Raw genomic sequence first — 10,051 nt, 5'->3', positions numbered from 1 at the left:
TCCCTGCTAAATTTGAGCTGAGCCCTTGTAAAAATGATCAGGCTCAGAGTATCCCCATAAAAAATACATATATAAAAAAAGAGGGAGAAAATTATGGAATAAAAACTAGTGAAATGACTGAGTAGTTTGCTTTAATTTTATTTTAAAATATATAATAAATTATTTAGCATATTATTTATCACACTGAAACCATTTGAGCTCAAGGCAGACGGAGATTATGTTCCTGTTTGTTCAGGACTACAGAGCGTGCCGAAAAATCCAGGCACACGATGCACGCTTCGGCCCTCAGCAAACTGAAAAAATATCTAATTTTTGTTGCCTTCCTATAGAAAAATATGGTTATTTGAAAGGATTAAGAGATTAAAGGATTAGTCGATAACAAGGGTTAAAAATCCAGGTCCAGACACAAAAGGGGTCGATAGAAATGAGGGAATCGCTCTCCCCCCGCACCAAGCCCTTCCCCACTCCCGGACCAAACCCGCGTCGCTGCCAACTTTTGAGTGGGACTGAGAGGGGGCAAAGCCCCCAGCCCGCCCAGCCCCGGCTGCAAAGCAGCCTGTGGCTTTAAGAGATGGGGGGAATCCGGGGGTGTTCCCGGGGAAGGGGTGAAAGGAAGGCTGGGGAGAGCACGAGAGCAGGGGGGGACAGGGATGGAGGATGCTCGAGAAGACTGGGGGGGACACAGGACACAGCCGGGGGGTGTCTGCCCCCAGGGACAGGGGGGTGGCAGGAGGGTGACCAGGGCAGGTGTCTGCACCCGGGGGTGGGGATGGCGGGGGGGGGTGCCGGGGGAGGCTTCTGCCTCCGGGAACAGGAGTGACAGGAGGGAGGTGACTAACGGGGCGTCCGCGTCCGGGGGATTGGGGTGACCAGGAGTGTCTCCTCAGCGGGGGTGGTGAGGTGTGTCCGCGGAACAGGGGGGTGTCCGTGTGCCGGGAATGGGGCTGAGGGAGAGTCTCCGCGGCGCGGAGCCGCGGCTGCGTGCCCAGGGGATGCCCGGGCTGGGGGCCGGCGGCCAGGGCTGAGCGGGACCGGGGGTGCCCGGGGGATGCCCGGGGCGGGGGCGGGCGGTGGGCCCGGCCCTGCCCGCGGCTCCTCCCCGCGCTGCGGTAGCTCCGCGCCGGGGCCGCGCCCCCCCCACCGCCCCCCCCCTCGCGCCGGGCAGGGCCGGAGGGGCGGCCCCGCAGCCAGCCGGCCCCGGGGGGGCCGCGCCGCAGCCCCCGCCACCTACCCGCACCATCCGGGGGCCGCGGTCGCACTGCCAGGCGAGCGGGGCCGGAGCCTTCCTCCTCCTCCTACACCACCTTCTCTCCCTCCTCCTCCTCCTCCCTCCCCGCCCCCGCACCGGGAGCGTCCCCGCCGCAACGCCGCCGGTGCCCCGGGCGAGGGGAGGAGGCAGAGGAGGAGGAGGCGGGGGCGGCGGCGATGGGGCCGGGGCGCTGCGGGCTGCGAGGAGGAGCTGTGCCCGGCCGGAGTGGGGCTGCGCCGGGGGGGCGCGGGGGGGATGCCTGCGCTGCTCTGCCGTAGGCGCCGCCCGCCCGCCCCGCTCCCGGGCTTTTTTTTTTTTTTTTCCTTAATTTTTGGCTTTTTTTTTTTTAATTTTTAGAAAAAAAAAATATTTTTGCTTGCCTTCCGAAATTACCCATCGCACCCCCCCACCCCGTCCCCGCCATTCCCCAGCCCCGCCATCCCCGCAGCGCATAAGGCCGGGTCGGGAGCGGGCTCCGCGCTCCCGCCGCCCCGCGCCCCCCGCCCGGAGCATGGTCCCCGGCAGCGCGACGGAGCCGGAGCGAGGGTGACCGCCCGCGGGGGACACTGTGCTGTGCCGCTGGCCTCGGAGGACTTTTACTATAATTACCATCATTATTATTGTTATTGGGGTTTTAGTTTTTTAATTCTTTCGCGGGGCAGCGGCTTTTTTTTCTCCTCCTTCGGCGCGGTGGAAAAACACACGTTTTAGACCAAAATCCCAAACCAGCCCATCCATCCTGTTTGCTTTGCGCTTCGCAGCAACTTGGAGCCCGTTAATTGCACTTGGCGATGGTAGGTCCCATGACACTTTCGTTTTCTCTTCTACTTCCCCCCTCTCCCCTCCCCCCCCCACCCGTGTGCGTGTGTTTGCGGGTGCCCCACGAGCAAAAGTTGCTGCCGGGGAGGGGGCGGCGGGGCGAGTTTAATACGGTGTCGGGGCGGGGGGGCGCGGGGCGGCGGGGGCGGGCGGGGGGAAGCTGCCGCCGTCTCTCCTCCCCCTGCCCACCCGCCCCGCGGTACCGGGGGGCGGAGGCGGCGGCGGGAGCCGCCCGGCGGGGAGGTCGCGGCGCGGCGCGGGGGGAGCCTCCGCAGCCAGCGGAGGGCTGGATGGAGCTGAAAATGGCCGCTAAAAAAGGGGCGGAGAGGCCGCCAGCCGCACGACTTGAACTTGGAAGTGACGCCCGGGAGGGTCGCGCTCAAGTCCGCGCTGCGCGGGGCCGCCCTGCCCGAAGCGGGGTGGGAGAGGGGAATTACCGTCGTCGATGTGACAAGAAAAACATTTCCCCCGGCCCCGTTGTGCGGGGCTTCGCCCGCTTCTTCTATACCAGGCCACGGGGGAAGCGCGGCGGCGCGGCCCGAGCCGCCCCGGCAGGATGCGGAGAGCGGGCCCGCCCGGCCAAGTTTGCGCGGAGCTGCCGCATCCCGCGGGGACGGGGATGCCCCTGCGGGGGTTGAGTGCGGGGTGAACCGCAACCCCGGGCGGGGATGGATGGGCCGCGGGGGCCGGAAGAGGTTGAGAGTGAAAATCAGTTGTGCGGGAGAGGCGCTGCGGGGGCTTGTCCCCGCAGAGGGGGGGGGGAAAAAAAAAAAAAAAAAAAAAAAAAAAAGAGCGGTTTTCTTATTTTTTGGGGAGGAGAGAGGCAGAGCTGGAGCCGCAGCCCCGCGCCGGGAGCCACCGCGCTGTGGGTCGGGTCCCTGAAGGGAGCGGCGACCCCCGGTGCGGAAGGGGAGCGGGGCGCGGCCCCCCCGGCCCGGGAGGTGCCAGGGGATCCCCTTTGTGTTCCGCCCGTGGCGCTCCCCGCGCGCTCTCTAATTAGCGTCATTAGCGCCCGCGATCGGCCAGGGCCGGGGGGTTGCGGAGTGAGAACTTGCGGCTGGGAGTTTGCCGGGCGCCGGCTCCGCTTTTTTCACCTCCTGCTCTCTTTGTGCGGGAAGGGTTGCGGGGCTGCCTGGGACGAGGGGTGAATGTGGGGCTGCCCGTGGTGCTTTCTTTTCCCCGTGGCACCGTGATGCTGCGTGTGGTTAAATAACCGGGGGGGGAGGAATAAGCGTCTCCGCGGGATGCGGAGGGGGCAGCGCGGGGTTGGCCGGGCGGCCCCCCCGCACCGGGGCTGAGTGCGGGGAGTAACGCCGCTACCACCCCCCCGCGCCGGGGCCGCTGCCCAGAAGTTGCACATGAATCTGCAGGGTTTTTTATCTCCCATCGCCGGATTGGCTCCGTTTAGTTAAAAAAAAAAAAAATAATAATAAAACCCCCAAAACACCCAAAGCCGGGAGCGCTCGGCGCTGGCCGCGCCGTGGCGAGGGGGGATTCGCCGTCCCGCGGGGGCCCCGTCCCTCCTCCGCCCCCCCTGCCCCGCAGCGCCTCGGCCCTGCGAGCCAAAGGGGGTTCCTACATCTTTAAATGGGATGTAATATTTTGGGATGGGCTTTTTTCATAACGTCACTTCATTCCTCGCTTTTTTTTTTTTTTTTTTTTTTTTTTTTCATTTTCTCATTCTTTCTTTCCTCTCTCTCTCCGCTGCCCGGGTCTCGGATGGAACCGCTTCCCTTCTAACTTCCCCGCCGCCCGTGCCTGCAGGCTGGGTGCGGACCCTCGACCCCCCCGGGGCGAGGATGACCATTCTGCCTCTTTAAACCGCCCCCCCCCCGAAACCCCCAAACAAACAAACAACAACAGAAAAGAGCTTTCTTTTTCAAGGGGGGGGAAATTTTGCCTTTTTTTTTTCCTAAGGGTTGGTTTGTTTTGGTTTTTTTTTTTGGTTTGGTTTTTTTTGTGTGTTTTTTGGTTTTTTTTTTTAGTTTTTTTGGCGGGGGGGGTGGAAGTTGGAATCTTTTTATTTCCTCCTCGGCCCCCCCTCCAGCGGGGCCGCCCCCCCGAGCCCGGCTGCCCCCCCCCGGGCCCCGCAGAGCCGCTCCGGAGGAGAGAGAGAGAAAAAACGCCCGGACTGCTCCAGCCTCCGAAATGACTCAGTAACTTTTACGCCTCGAGTCTCAGCCCTGCAATTAGGCACTTTCCCAGCACGGCTCGGGATGTATTCGTCTCCTCTCTGCCTGACCCAGGTAACCGGGGCCCCCCCACGTCCCCTCTCCCCCAGTTTGATCCTTTCGCCGCAACAGACTTTAATATAGCAATGAAGAAAAAAAAAAAAAAAAGAGAGAGGGAAAAAAAAACCCAAGAAAACCCAAGAAAATGCAACACCCCCTCTCAAAAAATAATCATAACAGAGAAAGGCGGGTTGGGGCCACGCTGGGCTGCTCAGAGGAGTCGCGTTCCACTCTTGTCCCCCTCTCTTTCCTTTTGCAGGGTTTTTTAATGGTGTTTCTGGTGCTTTTTGGGTTTTTTCAGCCTTCACTTTCACTTGGGGTGTGGGGGGGTTGGAAAATCGCGTTGTGGTTTGGGTTTTATTTTTTGTTCGCTGCGCCCAGAGGTGGGTGGTGCGGGGAAGCCGCTGGCTTTGGGGGTGCGAGGGGACACTGTGGGGTGCAGGGAGTCCTTGGTGGATTCGGGGAGCCTGGGGGGGCTCGGTGCTGCAGACTCGGGCTCGGCCGTGCTGCCTCTTGCGTAGTGTGAAACTTTTTCCTTCCCACCCCCCCCACCCCCGCGCCTAGCTGCACATGGTGGGGTGGAAGGGGTGGGGGGGCACAGGCATTTTGTTCGAAATCCTCCAACTTTAGGACAATGTGCACTCGGCCGTGCCACGCTGCGCTGGCGGGTGAGAGGGCGGGGGGGGTTTGGTGCACGGCAGGATGTGGGGGGCACCCCCTCAGTATCTGAGGCGAGGGGCGATGCCAGTCCCCATCGGGGTGATGAGGGGCAGCCCCAAGCTGTGTGTGGGGACACCGGTGTCACCCCAGGCCACGCTGCCGTGGTCCCGTGGCACGCGGCAGGGTGGCTGTGCCTGGGCCCACGCTGCAGGCAGGCGGGGTGTCCCCGAAATCTCCCCCAACAGTTGGTGTGGCCACAGGGGGGAGTTTCAGGACACCCCCCCCCTCCCTTGCTCACAGCACGACCACTGCGGCTATGCCTTTGCATTGTGCTTATTGATCGCTGATATTTATTTAATTATTGAGCAGGCAGCTTTCCCCGCCTCATAACCTGTTCCCTGCTGGCAGCCGCTGCCCGCTCCGGGCCCGGCCTCGTGCTGCACCCCACGGGGGCTCTGCTGTGGGGAGGGGGTGCTGCCGCGGGACCCCCCGCCCGTGCTGGACTCCCTCCTGTCAGACCCCCCCCTCCCTCGGGACGCAGCTGCGGGCTGGGTCTGGCTCTACCTCAGGGCTTGGGCTCCGCTGCCCGTGGGGGTCCGTGGGGGTCCCCTTGTGGCACTGTGAGGTGCAGGGGCAGCGCGGGGTCCGGCCCCGGTTCTCCCCGGCCGCAACGTGAGGCTGGTGAGGACGCGGGCAGGGTGGGTAGCACCAGGGCTGCTCAGATGACCCTGAGGTGGTGCTCCCTGTCGTGTGGTTGACTTGGCAAGGGTCACACCTCAATCTGGTTTATTTACTTCTCTTTATTTTTCTTTTTTTTTTACCTCTTTTTCTTTCTTTTTCTCTTTCGATTTTTTTATTTGTACTTTTTCCCTTCTTATTTTTCTTTTTAATTTTTCTCTTGCTTTTTTTCTTTCTTGCTTGCTTTCTTTATTGCTTTTTTTCTGTTTGATTTTTCCCCCCCTTTTTTTCTTTTTTTTTTTCCTTTCCTTGCCACCCTGCCTTTCCCACCCTGACTCCAACCCTCCCAGGGGTCCCACCACCTCCTAACCCTCCCAGTCTCCAGCTGGTGCTGGGTTGGCAGTGCCTGTTGTTGCCAGCTCACAGTGCTGGTGTGATGTGGGAAGCCGTGCGGTCGCTGGCCGGGCCGGGGCTGGCAGAACCCTTCTCCTCACAAACCCGTGCTGTTTCCAGCACTCCTCCTGGCTCCTCCGAGGGGAGCTGGTTTTTCCTCTGAGGATCCTCTGCCCCACTGCTTGGGCACAGGGAAGGCTCTGGTGTTCTTCCCCTCACCCTGGCATAGCCTCAGCTCCGGTCCAGCCCGGCTCGGATGGGACCAGCCATCGTCCCCCACCGCCGGCCCAGCCGTTCCCGTTCCCATCCCACCCGCGCGGCGGGCAGGCTCGCCCGGGCTCAGGAGCTGCGGATGGTGATGTGGATACATTGGAACGTGCGCGGGAGCCGCCCTGCCCTGGCCTTTGCGCATCTCCCCACCAGCACCACTGCCAGCCCCTGGAGCCCGGCACGGCCGCTGCGACCGCGGGACCCCTCAGGCAGGCGCCCTTCCCAGCCGGAACAGGCCCAAGCTGGAGAGCCCAGCGGCACCAAAATAGCCCTGGCAAAGGCATCGCCCGTGACACGCTCCTGGCCACGGCCATGGCTGTATCTCCCGTCAGATAAGAGGGTGGCTCTGTGCCCTCCCCAGCTCCATGTCCCTGCTTGGGGACTTCCTCCGGCTTCTGCAGCTCACCTCTGTCCCCCCTCAGGGACAGACCGGGAAGTCAAGAGGGAGCTGCCTAGATTAGCAGGGAAGCAGCACCGGAACCATCGCCACACACGAGGCCTCACCCTGCCCACGGGGAAGCAGGGCGCGGGGGGGGGGAGGGGGTGTCCGGCTGCCGGGGCTCCAAAATAACCCTGGAGCTGAGCACCTGCCAGGGACCTGCAAGTGTGTCCCCTGGGAGCTGCTGCTCAGAAGCTGAAGGGATTTCCAAAGCCGTAATGGTTATCCTTGGCTCCTGGATTCGCAGTGGGGGGAGATTTGGGATACTTCTGGTGGAAGAATATTGCAAATTTTATGACTGGTGATGCTCCTACATTTCTGGCTTGTGTTCTGGTACCTGGCAGTGCCCCCAGCACACCCCCAGTCCCCCACCCTGGTACCAGCAGGATGGGAATGAAGTGAGTTGGGCACCATCCTCCAAGACAGCTGCAATGTTGGAAGCCAGGCATTCCGCCAGGATCTGGTCAGAGACCCTCTTCCCTCTCCCAGTCTCCATGCTAGGGGTGCAAAGCTGATTATGGGATGGCAGATGTGATGCACCCGCACTGCCTGACCGACAGCCAGTAGCCAGGCGTGGACCCCTGTGTGTGCCACAATCAGAGGCTCGGGATCCGAGGGGTGTTGGGGAGCACCTGGCTAAGCTGGCCTGGCACAAACCTCGGTACCAGCAAACGGGCACAACTCGGGGCCTGGGGGTGGAGCTGGGCTTCCAGAAGAATTGCAGCCACGTGGCACAGTCACAGCCACATCTCCAGACATCTGAGGGGAGCCCACCTCTCCCCGGCCATGGCCGGGCTCCACACATCACTCAGCTGCCACCGCTGCTGCAAGCACGTGGCTGGAGCAGGGAGCTGCCTGCTGGGTACATCTCATGGGGCATCCTTTGGCAAGCCCCCCTTCCCAAAAGCGCCGGGGCTTTTCAGCACCGGTGTTCACCCCCTCCACCAGTAGCTCCGGAGAACTGGTTTCCAGGCGGGAGCTCAGATCGGCTGCCAAAGGATGGGAACAGCAAGCCGGGCATGGCGGGGGAAGAGAGGGAAGGTTGCAACACACTTTCAATTCTCCCATCTGCTGAGTATTGTTTGGGAAAAACAATGAGGCTGTTCTTTAAATGCAACCTTCGGGAGATCCTCGCTTTCTCCACGGCGCCTGCCGCGCCGTGCCCGCCTGCCCTGGCGAGCCCTGCCCCGCTGCTCACGCCTGCTGCTCCTGCCTGATCCCATCTTAAATCCTCACCCGGGAAAAACAGATCCTGTTTTCAGTGAGGTTTCTGATGCTGGATCTGGGGGCCAAAATGGGCATGCAGGGACTCAGAATGGATCAAGCCAGCTGCATGAAGGGCTGCTGGCCAGTGCTTACACTGTGCTGCTCTCCCCCTCATCACCTTGAACTTTTCTGGGGCCTCATGCAGTAAATCAGCCACCCTTTTTCGAGGTACCTGCCGATTTCTCCTCTCCCTGCTCAGCTTTGCCTGCTCGCGGTTCCCTCCCTGACCGCGGTTCGGGTCCCTCATGCCCACAGTTCCCTCTGTACTGGGGCAGGGAGTGATCCCTCCGCATGCCCAGCACTGCGGGTGTGTGCACGCCTTTGCAGACTGCTGAACAAAGCCCAGCTGCCAGAGCCCAGAGCACTGTCCGCAGCTCTTGGAGCAATTTGGAATAGCTTCCTTTGGAACTGTCCTAGTCCCCTGAGCCTGGTAGGGCTGGGGATGGATACCGGGAGCCGTAGCCTGATCCTGTTTTGACCTGGCGGTTTTTGACCTGGCGATTTTCCCCACTTTCAGGGGTGTCTGTGTCGTGGATGGTGTGGCCAGGGCCGTGCTGGCGTGGCAAGGCTCGCTGGGCAGAGGAACCATGGCAAGGGCTGGCCCAGCCAGCCCTTATCAACAAAGAGCGAGAAGGGCGGCTCCCCGAGGAGCCCTGGGCAGCCCTGGAATGGGGAGCTCAAGGGCCCAGGGGAGAAGTGCCACGGTGGCACCGAGGGATCCATCCTGACCCAGGGCTGTGCACGGCAAGGAGGGCCTGAGTAAGGATTTGGTACTCACAGGGAAATGGAGGGTCAGTGTCTCCCACCTTTGGAGGTGGTAGAGGCAGGTCCATGGCAGGCAGGGCTCTCTGGGAATGGCCCCAGGGACAAGGACAGCTTGCCCTGTCTGCTGAGCCTCCTTCCTTGCCCGATGGTGCCTGTGCCAGCTATCCCTGTGCCTGGCCCCTGGACACATTCCTGCAGCCCAAGGGGTGCTCATTTTCCCACCATCACTCCCATTGTGCCTGCACCTGTTCTAGCCACAAGCCAAGCTCTTGGTGGCAGGATGGGGATGGTGATGGGGAGCATCCCCAGAGTCCCTCACTAGAGGGGAAGGAGAGTTGTCAGGGAGGTAAAATCCTTCCCTGTGAATCTGGCATGCTGCCTGCCACCCCCGGCTGTGCTGTGTCTCCTCTGCGCAGGGAGGAGTGCCAGTGCCAGCACAGAGCATCTCCGAGGGGGCTGGCTGCCTGTGGGAGGGGGCTGGGGGGGCTGCTGCGCCCATCAGTCCTTACACCCAAGCTGGGAAGTGCAGGCAGGGCTCTGGGCTAGCAAGGATGTGCTCCTTAGGGACCCATGGGGAGAGGATTTCTCCCACAGCACCTTGGGGTGTGCCGGGCAGGTCGAGGCAGGGTGGCAAAGGAGGTGGGAGCAGCCAGGGCATCAGTGGGTGCCAGGACCTGCCAGAATCATGTGGCATCATTGGTGACGTCCACGTGGCATGGCTGAGGGCTGCTGGTGGGACTGACTCTGAGTAGGGCAAAGCTTCATGGTGGGCCAGGAGTGCCCAGCACTAAATCCTCATGGATTTTCAGTACCAAGATGTTTTTGGTGCAGGCAAAAACCTGATGTCAGCCTCGCTCCCTGCCCTGGCAGCCAGACACCCTGAGATCTCACCCTCGAGGGGTGTAGGCAGACCCCTGGGACATGCCAGCTGCAGGGAGGGGATGCACAAGGTACCCCCGGGCATCCCGGGGCCTGGCTCGCACCCGGGCGGGCAGCTGAGCTCGCCATCCGTCATGTCGGCCCTGGGCAGGCATCCCCCGCGGCCAGGCGCTCTGTGCCAGCTTGGCTGGGTCCCAACACCCTGCACCGGCCGCCAAGACCCGGAGCTTCCCAAGTCCTGGAGAGGAGCTGGGAAAGGATCCCGTGGCCCAGGTGCGGCAGCGCTCACGCGCTGGGGGACCTGGGGCCAGCCACTGCCAAAGATTGATTTCTCGGTTAACTCACCACTTCTCTAAAAGCACATTAATCCTCCTTCCCCGGCCAGCAGCCAGCGCTGAGCAG

At 61.9% G+C, this 10,051-nt stretch overlaps 1 protein-coding gene across 5 annotated transcripts in view; it reads left to right on the top strand.

Moving 5' to 3' along the window:
- Positions 1 to 1,706: 1,706 nt before the first annotated feature.
- Positions 1,707 to 10,051, top strand: part of NFIC (nuclear factor I C) — a 38,519-nt gene continuing 30,174 nt past the window's right edge. For 4 of the 5 annotated variants that reach the window (XM_062509991.1, XM_062509987.1, XM_062509992.1 and 1 more), the window contains exon 1: positions 3,187 to 4,314. In XM_062509991.1, the coding sequence (XP_062365975.1) occupies positions 4,285 to 4,314 (30 nt within the window). In that variant the 5' untranslated portion in view covers positions 3,187 to 4,284. Of the gene's footprint in view, positions 2,044 to 3,186; positions 4,315 to 10,051 lie in introns of those variants that run through there. The other variant, XM_062509988.1, reaches the window with a different exon arrangement.

Source organism: Cinclus cinclus, chromosome 28 (genome assembly GCF_963662255.1).
Source record: "Cinclus cinclus chromosome 28, bCinCin1.1, whole genome shotgun sequence".
Taxonomy (NCBI): Eukaryota; Metazoa; Chordata; class Aves; order Passeriformes; family Cinclidae; genus Cinclus; species Cinclus cinclus.
Note: the sequence above shows the minus strand (reverse complement) of the source record. Positions and strands in the feature narration are given on the sequence as shown.